The 19,515-nt window shown below is 40.8% G+C and overlaps 1 protein-coding gene across 6 annotated transcripts in view; it reads left to right on the forward strand.

Moving 5' to 3' along the window:
• Positions 1–19,515, forward strand: part of PHKB (phosphorylase kinase regulatory subunit beta) — a 239,098-nt gene that overhangs the window by 78,716 nt on the left and 140,867 nt on the right. For all 6 annotated transcript variants that reach the window (XM_055233310.2, XM_055233313.1, XM_055233309.2 and 3 more), the window contains one exon: positions 12,253–12,368. In XM_055233310.2, coding sequence (XP_055089285.1) covers positions 12,253–12,368 — 116 coding nt within the window. The remainder of the gene's footprint in view (positions 1–12,252; positions 12,369–19,515) is intronic.

Genomic DNA, 19,515 nt, shown 5'->3' on the forward strand with positions numbered 1-19,515 from the left:
GCAGTGGTTTGTAGTTATCCTTGAAGAGGTCCTTCACCTCCCTTGTAAGTTGGATTCCTAGGTATTTTATTCTCTTTGAAGCAATTGTGAATGGGAGTTCACTCATGATTTGGCTCTCTGTTTGTCTGTGATTGGTGTACAAGAATGCTTGTGATTTTTGTACATTGATTTTGTATCCTGAGACTTTGCTGAAGTTGCTAATCAGCTTAAGGAGATTTTGGGCAGAGACTATGGGATTTTCTGGTACCACAACAGAGACATAGATCAATGGAACAGAACAGAGCCCTCAGAAATGATGCCACATATCTACAACTATCTGATCTTTGACAAACCTGACAAAAACAAGAAATGGGGAAAGGATTCCCTATTTAATAAATGGTGCTGGGAAAGCTGGCTAGCCATATGTAGAAAGCTGAAACTGGATCCCTTCCTTACACCTTATACAAAAATTAATTCAAGATGGATTAAGACTTAAATGTTAGACCTAAAACCTTTAAAATCCTACAGGAAAACCTAGGCAATACCATTCAGGACATAGGCGTGGGCAAAGACTTCATGTCTAAAACACCAAAAGCAATGGCAACAAAAGCCAAAATTGACAAATGGGATCTAATTAAACTAAAGAGCTTCTGCACAGCAAAAGAAACTACCATCAGAATGAACAGGCAACCTACAGAATGGGAGAAAATTTTCGCAACCTACTCATCTGACAAAGGGCTAATATCCAGAATCTACAATGGACTCAAACAAATTTACAAGAAAAAAACAAACAACCCCATCAAAAAGTGGGTGAAGGACATGAACAGACACTTCTCAGAAGAAGACATCTATGCAGCCAAAACACACATGAAAAAATGTTCATCATCACTGGCCATCAGAGAAATGCAAATCAAAACCACAATGAGATACCATCTCACACCAGTTAGAATGGCCATCATTAAAAAGTCAGGAAACAACAGGTGCTGGAGAGGATGTGGAGAAATAGGAACACTTTTACACTGTTGGTGGGACTGTAAACTAGTTCAACCATTGTGGAAGTCAGTGTGGCGATTCCTCAGGGATCTAGAACTAGAAATACCATTTGACCCCGCCATCCCATTACTGGGTATATACCCAAAGGACTGTAAATCATGCTGCTATAAAGACACATGCACACGTATGTTTATTGCGACACTATTCACAAAGCAAAGAGTTGGAACCAACCCAAATGTCCAACAATGATAGACTGGATTAAGAAAATGTGGCACATATACACCATGGAATACTATGCAGCCATAAAAAATGATGAGTTCATGTCCTTTGTATGACATGGATGAAACTGGAAAACATCATTCTCAGTAAACTATCGCAAGGACAAAATACCAAGCATTGCATGTTCTCACTCATAGGTGGGAATTGAACAATGAGAACTCATGGACACAGGAAGGGGAACATCACACTCCGGGGACTGTTGTGGGGTGGGGGGAGGGGGGAGGGACAGCATTAGGAGATATACCTAATGCTAAATGACGAGTTAATGGGTGCAGCACACCAGCGTGGCACATGGATACATATATAACAAACCTGCACATTGTGCACATGTACTCTAAAACCTAAAGTATAATAATAAAAAATAAAAAATAAAATAATAAAAAAAAAGACTAATGGCCATCCATCCCAATTAGAACCCAGGTTCCTGCCGGAGGATTGTGGAATAAATAGAGTTCTGTGGGGACAGGATGGGAAGATTATATAGAGGGTTTGAATGTCAAAAAGAGAATTGTAATACTCTGTCAGTATTCACGAAACTTTTTTGATTAAAGAAGCAATGTGAAAAATAGCAGGCTTCCTGTCGAATGAATATGGGGTTAAAAGGAAACATAGTAGTGTCACAAGACAAAATTGCAACAATTCAAAGGATCTAATTGACTTTTATTAGTGACTCATGAATCAGTGGCGTTTCTTCCAAAGATCCAGCAAAGGCTCTCCAATGAGTTATGCTTAAGAAGTTGGCTTCATAGGCAGAAAAGGGTTGAAGAAAGGAGAAACAGGGAACAAAAAGCTGATTGGTTGTTTCAAAATTACTTTCCTTATAGGGTTAAAATAGAAAAGACTTCTTTATCATGCCAGCTCAGGGAAACTGGGCCCCTTCTGGTTGGCTGCTGTGAATCTCCTGTTTTTGTTTGTTTTTCTTCAGAAAACTGGCCCCTTTCAACGTTCAGTTTGACTGTGTGTCACCTAGCATAAGTGACTCCATTCTGGTTTGGTCTGGTCTCTTGGGCCTACTGCAGGAGCTCAGTCCAAATCAATGTCCTCATATAAATTTTATTGAACAGTAGTCAAAGTTGATCTCGAGATTTCTAGACTGAGAGCCTGGAAAAGAGTGGTCTGATGGGGAAAAAAGCAGAATTGAAAAGTGCTTCTAGGTGGAAGGGTTTAGAACATATTGTTTAATGGGAAATTCAAGTGGAAATATTTCAAAGCAAAGGTACAGGTTATATGTATTCAGGATTAGAATGGAAAAGTCACTGAATTGTAAGCAGGCATTGTAAACATACGTGGAAAATCTCTCTCTCTCTCTCTCTCTTTTTAAGTTGAGGCAAGGTCTCTCTCTTGTCATCCAGGCTGGAGTGCAGTGGCGTGATCACAGCTCACTGTCTTCAGCCTCCCAGGCTCAAGCAATCTTCCCACCTCAGCCTCCCGAGCAGCTGGGACCACAAGCATATGTTACCACGCCCAGCTAATTTTTTAATTTTTTTGTGCAGACAGTGTCTTGCTATGTTGCCTAAGCTGGTCTTGAACTTCTTGGTTCAAGTGAACTGGCTGCCTCAGCCTCCCAAAGTGCTAGGATTGTAGGCATGAGACACTGCACCCAGCCACGAAGCTTTAAATTTAGAGACCTGAAAAACTATCAAGTATTTTCTGTATGTGTTATAAAATCTAAATAACGTTGAAGACCATGAAATAGCTAACATCATGAAAGTGAGCAGGTTGTTTACACAGGAAGGTTTTCCTTAAGGTATATAGGCAAGGTAGCCCGAGTTGGGTAAGCTGAGGGGGCCCTGATCAATATTCAAAATTTAAAAAAGTTTACTGTGGGATGTACTGTTCTACTCTTGGGTGAAGAGGTTCTGGAATAGGTGCATGTTTTGGAGAAATCTAGAAATAACTCACACTCTCTTCTATTTCTGTGAGGCCTTAACACCCTGGTTGCTCTTTCCTTCACTGAAATGAGGGAGGTATTCTTGCCCTGAGGGCAAATGTCTCTGTTGGGGAGGAGAATGTAAACATCATGGATTCAGGTGCCCCAGCCATTCATCCTTCATGAGATAACCTGGGTAGACTTATCCCTGATCAACTGTTTATCTCTGTGTTTGTTGACTCTGAGCTTAGAGATTTCCTGGAGGCCCTAGAAAACAAGGAAACACCATTTTGAGAGGCTGTGGTTTCCTCTGCTTTGATTTCTCCACCAGTTCCCTCCCATGTGCTTTCTCACTTCCTGTAGTTTCTGAAAGTTTCTGGTCTACTGATGGAATCTTACCTTGGCTTTCTGTGTTATTGTTTCCTTCTTAAAAGTATATACATTATATTGATTATGTGTGTCTAGGGTGAAGGTGAGACATGTGTATTGCCACTTCAGAAGGGTTTTGTGTTGAAGGGTAGGCAGATGCATGTATTCAGTTTGCCATATTGAACCTAACACGATAACTAAATTTCAAACCCTGTAATCAGAACCTGTAGCCCACATAAGAAATTGTCCTTATTAAAATAAAGGAACATTATTAACTAAGAATTCACCATAATCTTTGTTTTCCATAGTTTGTTTTGAGAGTATAAATTTTGTCACATGTCTGAAATCTTTACATGGAAGCTCTGACTCCTGGCTTTTTGGTTGGAGCCCACTTCCACCTGTGAACTTTGAGTTTATAACAACGTACCTGTAGCTATACAAAAGGCAGGAGGAAGATTGGATTTCAGGATAATGAATAGACTCAGAACTTAAGGTTGACCCAATGTGGAGCTGGCACTTTACAGAACAGATAAGTACTTTTTTTTTTAATATATAAAGTTTTAGACTTAACATTTCATATGGACATTTCAGATTACGCATATTATATCTAGTATAAAAACAATGTTTTATACTTGTCTTAGTGCTTAAGATGTATAGTCCTTATAAACAATAATAGATACGTTGTTGAAGAATGTATCTATTGGATATATTCCATTGGAGCATTGAGAGGATTTAAATTTTATTTCTATACTGTATAATATTAGACTCTAAGCTTAAGTGAGCTTAATATTAGAAAAAGTATATAATAGTATTCATAGTAATGTAATAATTGTTGCGGGAAGTCAGGGACCCCAAACGGAGGGACCGGCTGGAGCCACAGCAGAGGAATATAAATTGTGAAGATTTCATGGACATTTATCACCTCCCAAATAATACTTCCATAATTTCTTACCCCAGTCTTTATTTTAATATCTTAATCCTGTTATCTCTGTAAGCTGAGGACATACGTCACGTCAGGACCACTGTGATGATTGCGTTAACTGTACAAATTGATTGTAAAATGTGTGTTTGAACAATGTGAAAACAGTGCACCTTGAAAAAGAACAGAGTAACAGCGATTTTTAGGGAACAAGGGAAGACACCCATAAGGTCTGACTGCCTGCAGGGTCAGGCAAAAAAAGCCCTATTTTTCTTCCTGCAGAGAGCCTATAAATGGATGTGCAAGTAGGAGAGATATCACTAAATTCTTTTCCTAGCAAAGACCCTAGGAAAAGAATTGCATTCCTTGGGGAAGGTCTATAAACGGCCGCTCTGGGAGTGTCTGTCTTATGCGGTTGAGATAAGGACTGAAATACGCCCTGGTCTCTTGCAGTACCCTCAGGTTTATTAGGGTGGGGAAAAAACCCCGCCCTGGTATATTTGAGGTCAGACCGGTTCTCTGCTCTCGAACCCTGTTTTCTGTTGTTTAAAATGTTTATCAAGACAATATGTGCACAGCTGAACATAGACCCTTATCAGTATTTCTGTTTTGCCTTTTGTCCTGTTTCCTCAGAAGCATGTGATCTTTCTTCTCTTTTTTGCCCTTTGAAGCATGTGATCTTTTGACCTACTCACTGTTCTTGCACCGCCTCCCCTTTTGAAATTCTTAATAAAACTTACTGGTTTTGTGGCTTAAGTGGGCATCATGGTCCTACCGATATGTGATGTCACCCCCGGCGGCCCAGCTGTAAAATTCCTCTCTTTGTACTCTTTCTCTTTATTTCTCAGACTGGCCAACACTTAGGGAAAATAAAAGGACCTACGTTGAAATATTGGGGGTGGGTTCCCCTGATAAAATGTTGGGGACGGGTTCCCCCGATAAATAATCACACATATTTCAGCATATTAAAAATGTGTTGGGAGACAAGTATGTATTTGGATTTCAAATGGTATCTAATTATTCTCTTTAGTATCTAAATGTCCTGTTTTTTTTGTTTGTTTGTTTGTTTGTTTTTATTTTTTTTTGGAGATAAAGTTTCACTCTCGTTGCCCAGGTTGGAGTGGCAATGGGGCAATCTTGGCTCAGCACAACCTCTGCCTCCCGTGTTCAAGCGATTCTCCTGCCTCAGCCTCCCAAGTAGCTGGGATTACAGGCATACATCACCACGCCTGGCTAATTTTTATATATTTTTTTATTATACTTTAAGTTCTAGAGTACATGTGCACAACATGCAAGTTTGTCACATATGTATACATGTACCATGTTGGTTTGCTGTACCCATTAACTCGTCATTTACATTAGGTATTTCTCCTAATACTACCCCTCCCCCATCACACCACCACATGACAGGCCCCGGTGTGTGATGTTCCCCACCCTATGTCCAAGTGTTCTCATTGTTTAATTCGCACGTATGAGTGAGAACATGTGGTAGTTGGTTTTCTGTCCTTGCGATAGTTTGCTGAGAATGATGGTTTCCAGCTTCATCCATGTCCCTGCAAAGGACATGAATTCATCCTTTTTTATGGCTGCATAGTATTCTATGGTGTATATGTGCCACATTTTCTTAATCCAGTCTATCATTGATGGACATTTGGGTTGGTTCCAAGTCTTTGCTATGGAATAGTGCTGCAATAAACATGTGTCTGCATGTGTCTTTATAGTAGCATGATTTATAATCCTTGGGGAATATACCCAGTAATGGGATGGCTGGGTCAAATGGTATTTCTATTTCTAGATCCTTGAAGGATTGCCACACTGTCTTCCACAGTGGTTGAACTAGTTTACATTCCAATCAACAGTGTAAAAGTGTTCCTATTTCTGCACATCCTCTCCAACATCTGTTGTTTCCTGACTTTCTAATGATCACCATTCTAACTGGTGTGAGATGGTATCTCATTGTGGTTTTGATTTGCATTTCTCTGAGGACCAGTGATGATGAGCATTTTTTTTCATGTGTCTGTTGGCTGCATAAATGTCTTCTTTTGAAAAGTGTCTTTTCATATCCTTTGCCCACTTTTTGATGGGGTTGTTTGATTTTTTCTTGTAAATTTAAATTCTTTGTAGATTCTGGATATTAGCCCTTTGTCAGATGGGTAGATGGCAAAATTTTTCTCCCATTCTGTAGGTTGCCTCTTCACTCTGATGGTAGTTTCTTTTGCTGTACAGAAGCTCTTTAGTTTAATTAGATACCATTTGTCTATTTTGGCTTTTGTTGCCGTTGCTTTTGGTGTTTTAGTCATTAAGTGCTTGCCCATGCCTATATCCTGAATGGTATTACCTGGGTTTTCCTCTAGGGTTTTTATGGTTTTAGGTCTTATATTTAAGTCTTCAATTCATCTTGAATTAATTTTCGTATAAGGTATAAGGAAGGGATCTAGTTTCAGCTTTCTACATATGACTAGCCAGTTTTCCCAGTACCATTTATTAAATAGGGAATCCTTTCCCCATTTCTTCTTTTTGTAAGGTTTGTCAAAGATCAGATGGTTGTAGATGTGTGGTATTATTTCTGAGGCCTCTGTTCTGTTCGACTGGTGTATATCTCTGTTTTGGTACCAGTACCATGCTGTTTTGGTTATTGTAGCCTTTAGTATAGTTTGAAGTCAGGTAGCATGATGCCTCCAGCTTCGTTCTTTTTGCTTAGGATTGACTTGGCGATGCAGGCTCTTTTTTGATTCCATATGAACTTTAAAGTAGTTATTTCCAATTCTGTGAAGAAAGTCATTGGTAGCTTAATGGGGATGGCATTGAATCTATGAATTACCTTGGGCAGTATGGCCATTTTCACAATATTGATTTTTCCTACCCATGAGCATGGAATGTTCTTCCATTTGTTTGTGTCCTCTTTTATTTCATTGAGCAGCGGTTTGTAGTTTTCCTTAAAGAGGTCCTTCACATCCTTTGTAAGTTGGATTCCTAGGTATTTTATTCTCTTTGTAGAAATTGTGAATGGGAGCTTCCTCATGATTTGGCTCTCTGTTTGTCTGTTATTGGTGTATAAAAATGCTTGTGATTTTTGCACATTGCTTTTGTATCCTGAGACTTTGCTGCAGTTGCCTATCAGCTTAAGGAGATTTTGGGCTGAGACAATGGGGTTTTCTAAATATACAATCGTGTTATCTGCAAACTGGGAGAATTTGACTTCCTCTTTTCCTAATTGAATATCCTTTATTTCTTTCTCTTGCCTATTTGCCCTGGCCAGAACTTCCAACATTATGTTGAATAGGAGTGGTGAGAGAGGGCATCCCTGTCTTGTGCCAGTTTTCAAAGGGAATGCTTCCATTTTTTGCCCATTCAGTATGATATTGGCTGTGGGTTTGTCATAAATAGCTCTTATTATTTTGAGATACATTCCATCAATACCTAGTTTATTGAGAGTTTTTAGCATAAAGGGCTGTTGGAATTTTGTCAAAGGCCTTTTCTGCATCTATTGAGATAATCATGTGGTTTTTGTCTTTGGTTCTGTTTATGTGATGGATACGTTTAATGATTTGAGTATGTTGAACCAGCCTTGCATCCCAGAGATGAAGCCAACTTGATCATGGTGGATAAGCTTTTTGATGTGCTGGTGGATTCGGTTTGCCAGTATTTTATTGAGGATTTTTCCATTGATGTTCATCAGGGATATTGGTCGAAAATTCTCTTTTTTTTGTTGTGTCTGCCAGGCTTTAGTATCAGGATGATGCTGGCCTCATAAAATGAGTTAGGGAGGATTCCCTCTTTCTCTGTTGATTGGAATAGTTTCAGAAGGAATGGTACCAGCTCCTCCTTGTACATCTGGTAGAATTCGACTGTGAATCTGTCTGGTCCTGGACTTTTTTTGGTTGGTAGGCTAGTAATTATTGCCTCAATTTCAGAGCCTATTATTGGTCTATTCAGCTATTCAACTTCTTCCTGGTTTAGTCATGGGAGGCTGTAGGTCTCTAGGAATTTATCCATTTCTTCTAGATTTTCTAGTTTATTTGCATAGAGGTGTTTGTTGTATTCTTTGATGGTAGTTTGTATTTCTGTGGGATCAGTGGTGATATCCCCTTTATCATTTTTTATTGTGTCTATTTGATTCTTCTCTCTTTCTTATTAGTCTTGCTAGTCATCTATCAATTTTGTTGATCTTTTCAAAAAACCAGCTCCTGGATTCATTGATTTTTTTGAAGGGTTTTTGTTTCTCTACCTCCTTCAGTTCTGCTCTGATCTTAGTTATTTATTGCCTTCTGCTAGCTTTTCAATTTCTTTGCTCTTGCTTCTCTAGTTCTTTTTTTTTTCTTTTCTTGAGATGAGTCTCGCTCTTTCACCCAGGCTGGAGTGCAGTGGCGTGATCTCAGCTCACTGCAGGCTCCGCCCCCCGGGGTTCACGCCATTCTCCTGCCTCAGCCTCCTGCGTAGCTGGGACTACAGGCGCCCTCCAGCTCACCCGGCTAATTTTTTGTATTTTTTAGTAGAGACAGGGTTTCACCGTGTTAGCCATGACGGTCTCGATCTCCTGACCTCGTGATCCGCCTGCCTCGGCCTCCCAAAGTGCTGGGATTACAGGCGTGAGCCACCACGCCTGGCCTCTAGTTCTTTTAATTGTGATGTTAGGGTGTCAATTTTGGATCTTTCCCACTTTCTCTGATAGGCATTTAGTGCTATAAATTTCCCTCTACACACTGCTTTAAATGTGTCCCAGAGATTCTGTTACGTTGTGTCTTTGTTCTCATTGGTTCTGCCTTCATTTTGTTATTTAACCAGTAGTCATTCAGGAGCAGGTTCTTCAGTTTCCATGTAGTTGTGTGGTTTTGAGTGAGTTTGTTAATCCTGAGTTGTAAGTTGATGGCACTGTGGTCTGAGAGACAGTTTGTTGTGATTGCTGTTCTTTTACATTTGCTGAGGAGTGCTTTACTTCCACATATGTGGTCAATTTTGGAATAAGTGCTATGTGTTGCTGAGAAGAATGTATATTCTGTTGATTTGGGGTATAGAGTTCTGTAGATGTCTATTATGTGAGATTGTTCCAGAGCTGAGTTCAAGTCCTGGATATCCTTGTTACCGTTCTGTCTTGTTGATCTGTCTAATATTGACAGTGGGGTGTTAAAGTCTCCCATTATTATTCTGTGGGAGTCTAAGTCTCTTTGTAGGTCTCTAAGGACTTGCTTTATGAATCTGGGTGCTCCTGTATTGGGTGCACATATGTTTAGGATAGTTAGCTGTTCTTGTTGAATTGATCCCTTTAGCATTATATAATGGCCACCTTTGTCTCTTTTGATCTTTGTTGGTTTAAAGTCTGTTTTCTCAGAGACTAGAATTGCAACCCCTGCTTTTTTTTTGCTTTCCATTTGCTGGGTAGATCTTCCTCCATCCCTTTATTTTTAGCCTATGTGTGTCTCCTGAGTACAGCACACTGATGGGTCTTGACTCGTTATCCAGTTTGCTCTCTGTGTCTTTTAATTGGGGCATTTAGCCCATTTACATTTAAGGTTAATATTGTTATGTGTGAATTTGATCCTGTCATGATGCTCGCTGGTTATTTTGCCAATTAATTGATGCAGTTTCTTCCTAGCATCAATGGTCTTTACCATCTGGCATGTTTTTGGAGTGGCTTGTACTGGTTGTTCCTTTCCGTGTTTAGTGCTTCCTTCATGAGCTCTTGTAAGGCAGGCCTGGTGCTGATAAAATCTCTCAGCATTTGCTTGTCAGTAAAGGATTTTATTTCTCCTTCACTTATGAAGCTTAGTTTGGCTGGATATGAAATTCTGGGTTGAAAATTCTTTTCTTTAAGAATGTTGAATATTGGCCCCCACTCTCTTCTGGCTTGTATGGTTTCTTCCGAGAGATCTGCTGTTAGTTTGATGGGCTTCCCTTTGTCGGTAAACCGACCTTTCTCTCTGGCTGCTGTTAATATTTTTTCCTTCATTTCAACCTTGGTGAATTTGACAATTTTGTGCCTTGAGGTTGCTCTTTTTTGAGGAGTATCTTTGTGGTGTTCTCTGTATTTCCTGAATTTGAATGTTGGCCTCCCTTGCTAGGTTGGGGAAGTTCTCCTGGATAATATCCTGAAGCCTGTTTTCCACTTGGTTCCATTCTCCCTATCCCTTTCAGATACATGAATCAAACATAGATTTGGTCTTTTCAGATAGTCCCATATTTCTTGGAGGCCTTGTTCATTTCTTTTTACTCTTTTTTCTCTAAATGTCTCTTCTCGCTCCATTTCATTCATTTGATCTTCAATCACTGATACCCTTTCTTCCACTTGATCGAATTGGCTACTGAAGCTTGTGCCTGCATCACGTGGTTCTTGGTGCCATGGTTTTCAGCTCCGTCAGGTCAGTTAAGGTCTTCTCTACACTGTTTATTTTAGTTAGCCATTCATATAATCTTTTTTCAAAGTTTTTAGCTTCCTTGCAATGGGTTCTAACATCCTTCTTTAGCTGGGATAAGTTTGTTATTACCAACTTTCTGAAGCCTACTTCTGTAAACTCGTCAAAGTCATTCTCCATCCAGGTTTTTCCATTGCTGGTAAGGAGCTGCGATGGGAGGAAAGGGGGCACTCCTGTTTTTAGAACTTTCAGCTTTTCTGCTGTGGTTTCTCCCCATCTTTGTGGCTTTACCTACCTTTGGTCTTTGATGATGGTGACCTATAGATGGGGTTTTGGTGTGAATGTCCTTTTTGTTGATGTTGATGCTGTTCCTTTCTGTTTGTTAGTTTTCCTTCTAACAGGCCCTTCAGCTGCAGCTCTGTTGGAGTTTGCTGGAGGTCCACTCCAGACAGTTTCCCTGGGTATCACCAGTGGAGGCTGCAGAACAGCAAATATTGCAGAACAACAAATACTGCTGCCTGAACCTTCCTCTGGAAGCTTTGACTCAGAGGGGCACCTAGCTCTATGAGGTGTCAGTCGGCCCCTACTGGGATGTGTCTCCAAGTTAGGCTACATGGGGGTCAGGGACCCACTTGAGGAGGCAGTCTGTCTTTTCTTAGAGGGCAAACACTGTGCTGGGAGAACCACTGCCCTCTTCAGAGCTGTTGGACAGGGATGTTTAAGTCTGCAGAAGTTTCAGCTGCCTTTTTTTCACCTATGCCCTGCCTCAACAAGTGGAGTCTACAGAAGCAGTGGGCCTCCTTGAGCTGTGGTGTGCTCCACCTGTAGCTTCCTGGCCGCTTTGTTTACCTACTCAAGCCTCCACAATGGTGGACTCCCCTCCCCCAGCCAGGCTTGCTGCCTTCCAGTTCGATCTCGGACCGCTGTTCTAGCAGTGAGCAAGGCTCCATGGCCATGGGACCTGCTGAGCCAGGTGCAGGATATAATCTCCTGGTGTGCCGTTTGCTAAGACCATTGGAAAAGCACAGTATTTAGGTGACAGTGTCCCAATTTTTCTGGTACAGTCTGTCACAGCTTCCCTTGGCTAGGAAAGGGAAATCCCCTGACCCCTTGCGCTTCCTGGGTGAAGCGATGCCCCACCCTGCTTCAGCTCGCCTTCCGTGGGCTGCATCCACTGTCCGACCAGTCCTAATGAGATGAACCAGGTATCTCAGTTGGAAATGCAGAAATCACCCCGTCTTCTGCATTGATCATGCTGGGAGCTGCAGACCAGAGCTGATCATATTTGGCCGTCTTGGAACGGACCCCTAATTTTTGTATTTTTTAGTAGAGACAGGTTTCTGCATGTTGGTCATGCTGGTCTCAAACTCCCAACCTCAGGTAATCCCTCCCCTCAGCCTCCCAAAGTGCTGGGATTACAGGCGTGAGCCACTGCACCCGGCCTATGTCCTGTTATTGAGTATGTCCTTATGTTTCATTTCTTTTTCTTTTAGGTCTCTTTTATTCAAAACCTTGTATTTTGTGTGGAAAGAGTTTACCGTGTGCCTGACTTTGGTGTCTGGGAAAGAGGAAGCAAATATAATAATGGCAGCACAGAGCTACATTCGAGGTAATTTGCTGATTTCTGAGTTTTTTTTTTTTAATTAAATGTATGGAATTTTAATATGAAGAAATACTGAAGCATTAGATTGGAACTGTGATTCATATGTTAATTTGCAGCAATTTTTTTCTACCTATGATGCAGATGGAAGTCACTTAAAATTAACACGAAATAGCCCATCCTCAGTGCCCATAAACAGATGCAAGAAAGGAGTAGGTGTCTTTCCCAGCCTGCCAAGGTGTCAGTACATGCATATCAGCCTTCATCATTAATCCACAGCTTGGCCTTTCTGCTCAACCAAGTCATTTTCTTTTTCCTCGTTGAAATTACCTCATTTGAAATGTCAAGTACCTTAAAATTTTCAAACACTAGTTGTATATGCACTGAATATAAAATTTCCTTCCATGTTTTAGAGCTGATTTTTATCCTGACCACAGATGCTTACATTGTTGATGTAAAACTTAACGTTCATTGTCATTAGTAAGGTCTGTGATCAACATCTTGAGCTGTGGTTTAGTGCATTTGAATAAGCAACAATAGCTGATAACTGATGTTAGTAGTTTATGAATTTCTTTTTATCCTTAGGGTTAAGGTAATAGCTTTAGTGACTGATTGTCCCTTTCCTAAATCCTAATTTTATGCCTAGGAGATCATATTTTAATAACAAAATAATATAGTTCAATAAGTCCTATCTATGTTGCACTAAAAGATGTAAGAATTTAAGCTAAAAGTTATCACTGTAGGTCAGTTTGGATTATTGGGACTTAAGTGAAGTAAAGAAACAGTCTAGAGGCTGGGCACGGTGGCTCACACCTATAATCCCAGAACTTTGGGAGGCCGAGGTGGGCGGATCACGAGGCTAGGAGTTCAAGACCAGCGTGCCCAACATGGTGAAACCCCGTCTTTACTAAAAATACAAAAAATAGCTGGGCATGGTGGTGTGTGCCTGTAATCCCAGCAACTGGGGAGGCTGAGGCAGGAGAATGGCTTGAACCCAGGAGGCAGAGGTTGCAGTGAACCAAGATCGTGCCACTGCACTCCAGCCTGGGCGACAGAGCAAGACTCTGTCTCAAAAAAAAAAAAAAAAAAAAAAAAAAACACTCTAGAAAACACTGGTTAAGGGGAATCCAAAGTGTTCTCTATTTTGTGATAGACTAATCACACACACCAAAATAAGTTGACATAAGATATTTAGTAAACTAAAAACCAGCTCCAGATCACTAGCTGTGTAACCCTCAGCAAGTTATGTGACCTTTTTATGATTCAGTTTTCTCATCTGTAAAATAAAGATAATAATTTCTACTTTATGTCATTGTTATAATATTTGTTGTCATTGTTGTAATAGTAATAAAGCATTTGAATGCCTAGCATAAAAACTAGAATGCTAGTGTACTTACACATTTAAGAAAATTTTAATAAAAAATAAAAAATATTTAAATTAAAAGGACTTTCAGATTAATCCTTAACTAACATGGAAACCTTTTTCTATAGGTTTTGTGATTCATGTGAGGAATTTTTACAGTATAGACCAGAATAGTATCAATCAATGAAAAAGTCAGTGAAGTAGAGGAATAATTTGTGGTAAAGCTCATTTCAGACATTAAACAGATTCTGGCAAATGCTAAAATTAGATAGATGATGTTATAATTCAGCCCTCATCCAAATTAAGTTCTCAACATTCCAGATTATCACTCAAATTATAAGAAATTTGATCTGATTAGATAAGATGATTTTTAAAATTTACCTTTTCAGTACATATGATTATCAGATATCTTCCTTGTTTTTTAATAAGCATTTAATATATGTTAGTCTGACCCCATTGTCATATTTTCAGCATGAAATATTTGGACTAGAAGCTTTTCTGTTTATAAAAACTGTAGTAGGCCAGGTGCAGTGGCTCACACCTGTAATCCAACACTTTGGGAGGCTGAGGCGGGCAGATCACCGACGCCGAGGGTTTGAGACTGGACTGAGCAACATGGTGACACCCTGTCTCTACTTTAAAAAAATACAAAAATTAGCCTGGCATGGTGGCACATGCCTGTAATCCCAGCTACTCGGGAGGCTGGGGCAGGAGAATCTCTTGAACCTGGGAGGCGGAGGTTGCAGTGAGCCGAGGTCGCGCCACTGCACTCCAGCCTGGGTGACACAATGAGACTCCACCACAAAAGGAAAGGAAGAAAAAAAAAGCTAAACTGCAATAAACTCAGAAAGAACCTTAAATAAAAGTTACTACTGACCCTAGAAAGTGAGGATGTTAGAAGGTCCCTGGTGACAAAACAGTCTCCAACTTGTATTCCTATAACTGAGGTGCCAGTCTTTAAACTGATTCTTTAAGGTTTTTATTTGAAGGCTTGAAAAATCATTATGTGATGTTTGTTGCCATCGTTTGCATGCAAAATTAATCTTAATTGTAGTAGGCCGATTTTGTTCAAATGGATGAGAGATGAAGTTTGTTGTTTAAGTTTGGATGATGGGTTTTATACTTTATTTGACATTGATGTTCTACTTGTCCATGGTATAACACTTTAAAATTCCCCAAAAGAACTTTAACCTTAATTTTTTATTTGGAAGTTTCTAAGGTTAGGTCTTCACAAGCCTGTTTTGAATCTATCACCTCTGATGTCCAAAGGATACATTTTGAAACTGCGAGAGAATTGAACTCCATGTGCTCACGGAGGCAGTGATGGCTATGGTAGTGGGCGGCCAGTTTCTTTCTGTGCTTAGGCCTGTGTAGTGGAATGTGGAGCTGCTACTAGCCTCGGATCAAGTCACACCTCTTAGTCTGTCTCTGCTATAGGATACCCCAGAACTATTTGGGATTAATTGGATCTATTTTTACTGCTTAATGCAGTATCCTTGTTATATCCTGAAGCTGTTCTCATAATTTCAGACAGCTTGAATTAATACATAGTAATACTTGCCAGAAGTACTTACACTTCCCTTTGTAGTCTGACACTTTCTGTGCTGCTCTCCTTTCTCTGTGCTATACAGTCGTCTGTACCAGGAGTCAGAGAGAGAACAGAGCACAATCTGAGTGTTGCGTTGGTGCTCACTAGGGCCTCAGCTGAAGTGACTGGCGCTTCCTTTCCTTGCCACACTGAGTACATCCCTTCTAAGCTGTGAATCCATTTTGTCCTGGGCTTTTATTGGTTGGTAGGCTTTTATTGGTTATTGGCTGTTACCAGGATGATCCTGGCCTCATAAAGTGAGTTAGGGAGGAGTCCCTCTTTTCTGTTGTTTGGAATACTTTCAGAAGGAATGGTACCAGCTCCACTTTGTACCTCTGGTAGAATTTGGGTGTGAATCCATCTGGTCCTGGGCGTTTTTTGGTTGGTAGGCTATTAATTGCTGCCTCAATTTCAGAACTTGTTATCGGTCTATTCAGGGATTTGACTTCTTCCTGGTTTAGTCTTGGGAGGGTGTATGTGTCCAGGAATTTATCCATTTCTTCTAGATTTTCTAGTTTATTTGCGTAGAGGTGTTTATAGTATTCTCTGATGGTAATTTCTATTTCTGTGGGATCAGTGATGATATCTCCTTTATGATTTTTTATTGTGTCTATTTGATTCTTCTCTCTTTTCTTCTTTATTAGTCTTGGTAGTGGTCTATTTCATTAATCTTTTAAAAAAAAAAAACAGCTCTTGGATTCCTTGATTTTTTTGAAGGGTTTTTTGTGTCTCTGTCTCCTTCAGTTCTGCTCTGATCTTAGTTATTTCTTGTCTTCTGCTAGCTTTTGAATTTGTTTGCTCTTGGCTTTTCTAGTTCTTTTAATTGTGATGTTAGGGTGTTGATTTTAGATCTTTCCCGCTTTCTCTTGTGGGCATTTAGTGCTATAAATTTTCCTCTAAACACTGTGTTAGCTGTGTCCCAGAGATTCTGGTACATTGTGTCTTTGTTCTCATTGGTTTCAAAGAACTTATTTATTTCTGCCTTCATTTCGTTATTTACCCAGTAGTCATTCAGGAGCAGGTTCTTCAGTTTCCATGTAGTTTTGTGGTTTTGAGTCAGTTTCTTAATCCTGAGTTCTAATTTGATTGCACTGTGGTTTGAGAGACAGTTTGTTATGATTTCCATTCTTTTGCATTTGCTGAGGAGTATTTTACTTCCAATTATATGGTCATTTTTAGAATAAGTGCGATGTGTTGCTGAGAAGAATGTATATTCTGTTGATTTGGGGTGGAGAGTTTTGTAGATGTCTATTAGGTCCACTTGATCCAGAGCTAAGTTCAAGTCCTGAATATCCTTGTTAATTTTCTGTCTCGTTATCTGTCTAATATTGACAGTCGGGTGTTAAAGTCTTCCACTATTATTGTGTGGGAGTGTAAGTCTCTTTGTAGGTCTCTAAGGACTTGCTTTATGAATCTGGATGCTCCTGTATTGGGTGCACATATATGTAGGACAGTTAGCTCTTCTTGTTGCATTGATCCCTTTATCATTATGTAATGGCCTTCTTTGTCTTTCTTGATCTTTGTTGATTTAAAGTCTGTTTTATCAGAGACTAGGATTGTGACCCCGGCTTTTTTTTTTTTCTTTCCATTTGCTTGGTAAATACTCCTCCATCCCTTTATTTTGAGCCTATGTGTCTTTGCACATGAGATGGATCTCCTGAATACAGCACACTGATGGGTCTTTACTCTTTATCCAGTTTTCCAGTCTCTGTTTTTTGATTGGGGCATTTAGCCCATTTACATTTAAGGTTAATATTGGTATGTGAGAATTGGATCCTGTCATTATGATGTTAGCTGGTTATTTTGCCCGTTACTTCATGCAATTTCTTCATAGTGTCGATGGTCTTTACCATTTGGCATGTTTTTGCAGTGGCTGGTATCGGTTTTTCCTTTCCATATTTAGTGCTTCCTTCAGGAGCTCTTGTAAGGCAGGCCCGGTGTGACAAAATCTTTCAGAATTTGCTTGTCTGTAAAGGATTTTATTTCTCCTTCGCTTATGAAGCTTAGTTTGGCTGGATATGAAATTCTGGGTTTAAAATTCTTTAAGAATGTTGAGGCTGTGGTGGCTCACACCTGTAATCCCAGCACTTTGGGAAGTCAAGGCAGGTGGATCACAAGGTCATGAGTTCGAGACCAGCCTGGCCAAGATGATGATACCTTGTCTCTACTAAAAATACAAAAATTAGCTGGGCATGTTGGCGGGTGCCTGTAATCCCAGCAATTCGGGAGGCTGAGGCAGAGAATTGCTTGAGCCCATTGAAATCAAGAGGCAGAGTTTGCAGTGAGCTGAGATTGTGTCACTGCAACAAAGACCCCATCTCAAAAAAAGAAAAAAAATACATAACACACACACACCAAAAACCAAAGAATGTTGAATATTGGTCCCCACTCTCTTCTGGCATGTAGGGTTTCTGCAGAGAGATCTGCTGTTAGTTTGATGGGCTTCCCTTTGTGGGTAACCCAACCTTTCTCTCTGGCTGCCCTTAACATTTTTTCCGTCATTTCAACCTTGGTGAGTCTGACAATTATGTGTCTTGGGGTTGTTTCTTCTCAAGGAGTATCTTTGTGGTGTTCTCTGTATTTCTTGAATTTGAATTTGGTCGGTCTTGCTAGGTTGGGGAAGTTCTCCTGGATAATATCTCAAAGAGTGTTTTCTAGCCTGGTTCCATTCTCCCCATCACTTTCAGGTACACCAACCAAACATAGGTTTGGTCTTTCCACATAGTCCCATATTTCTTGGAGGCTTTGTTCATTCCTTTCATTATTTTTTCTCTAATCTTGTCTTCTTGCTTTATTTCATTAAGTTGATCTTCAGTCTCTGATATCCTTTCTTCCGCTTGATCGATTTGGCTCTTGATACTCGTGTATGTGTCATGAAGTTCTCGTGCCGTGTTTTTCAGTTTTGTCAGGTCATTTATGTTCTTCTCTAAGCTGGTTATTCTAGTTAGCAATTCATCTAACCTTTTTTCAAAGTTGTTAGCTTCCTTGCATTTGGTTAGAACATGCTCCTTTAGCTCAGAGGAGTTTGTTATTACCCACCTTCTGAAGCCTACTTCTGTCAGTTCATCGAACTCATTCTCTATCCAGTTTTGTTCCCTTGCTGGCAAGGAGTTGTGATCCTTTGGAGGAGAAGAGGCTAATGGTTTTTGGAATTTTCAGCCTTTTTGCACTGGTTTCTCCCCCTGTTCGTGGATTTATCTACCTTTAGTCTTTGGTGACCTTCGGATGGGGTCTCTGAGTGGACATCCTTTTTGTCAAGATATTGATGCTATTCCTTTCTGTTGATTAGTTTTGCTTCTAACAGTCAGGGCCCTCTGCCACAGGTCTGCTGGACTTGGCTGGAGGTCCACTCCAGACCCTGTTTGCCTGGGTATCACCAGCGGAGGCTGCAGAACAGCAAAGATTGCCACCTGTTTCTTCCTCTGGAAGCTTTGTCCCAGGGGGCACCCGCCAGATGCCAGCTGGATCTCTCCTGTATGAGATGTCTGTCGGCCCCTGCTGGGAACTGTCTCCCAGTCAGGAGACACAGATGTCAGGAACCCACCTGAGGAGGCAGTCTGACCCTCAGCAGACTTGAGGTCCATTGCTCTCTTCACAGCTGGTAAGAAGGGACATTTAAGTCTGCTGAAGCTGCGCCCACAGCTGCCCCTTCCCCCTGTCCCAGGGAGATGGAAGTTTTATGTATAAGCCCCTGACAGGGGCTGCTGCCTTTTTTTCAGAGATGCCCTACCCAGGGAGGAGGAATCTAGAGAGGTAGTCGGGCTACAGCAGCTTTGCTGAGCTGCGGTGGGCTCCGCCCAGTTGGAACTTCCCCATGACTTTGTTTACACTGTGAGGGGAAAACCACCTACTCAAACCTCAGTAGTGGTGAACACCCCTTTCCCCACCAAGCTAGAGCGTCCCAGGTCAACTTCAGACTGCTGTGCTGGCAACGAGAATTTCAAGCCAGTGGATCTTAGCTTGCTGGGCTCTATGGGGGTGGGATCTGCTGAGCTAGACCACTTGGTGCCCTGGCTTCAGCCCCCTTTCCAGGGGAGTGAACGGTTCTGTCTCCCTGGCATTCCAGGTGCCACTGGGGTATGAAAAAAATCTCCTGCAGCTAGCTCGATGTCTTCCCAAATGACCACCCAATTTTGTGCTTGAAACCCAGGGCCCTGGTGGTATAGGCACCTAAGGGAATCTCCTGGTCTGTGCGTTGTGAAGAC

The sequence above is a fragment of the Symphalangus syndactylus genome, chromosome 11 (genome assembly GCF_028878055.3).
Source record: "Symphalangus syndactylus isolate Jambi chromosome 11, NHGRI_mSymSyn1-v2.1_pri, whole genome shotgun sequence".
Lineage (NCBI taxonomy): Eukaryota > Metazoa > Chordata > Mammalia > Primates > Hylobatidae > Symphalangus > Symphalangus syndactylus.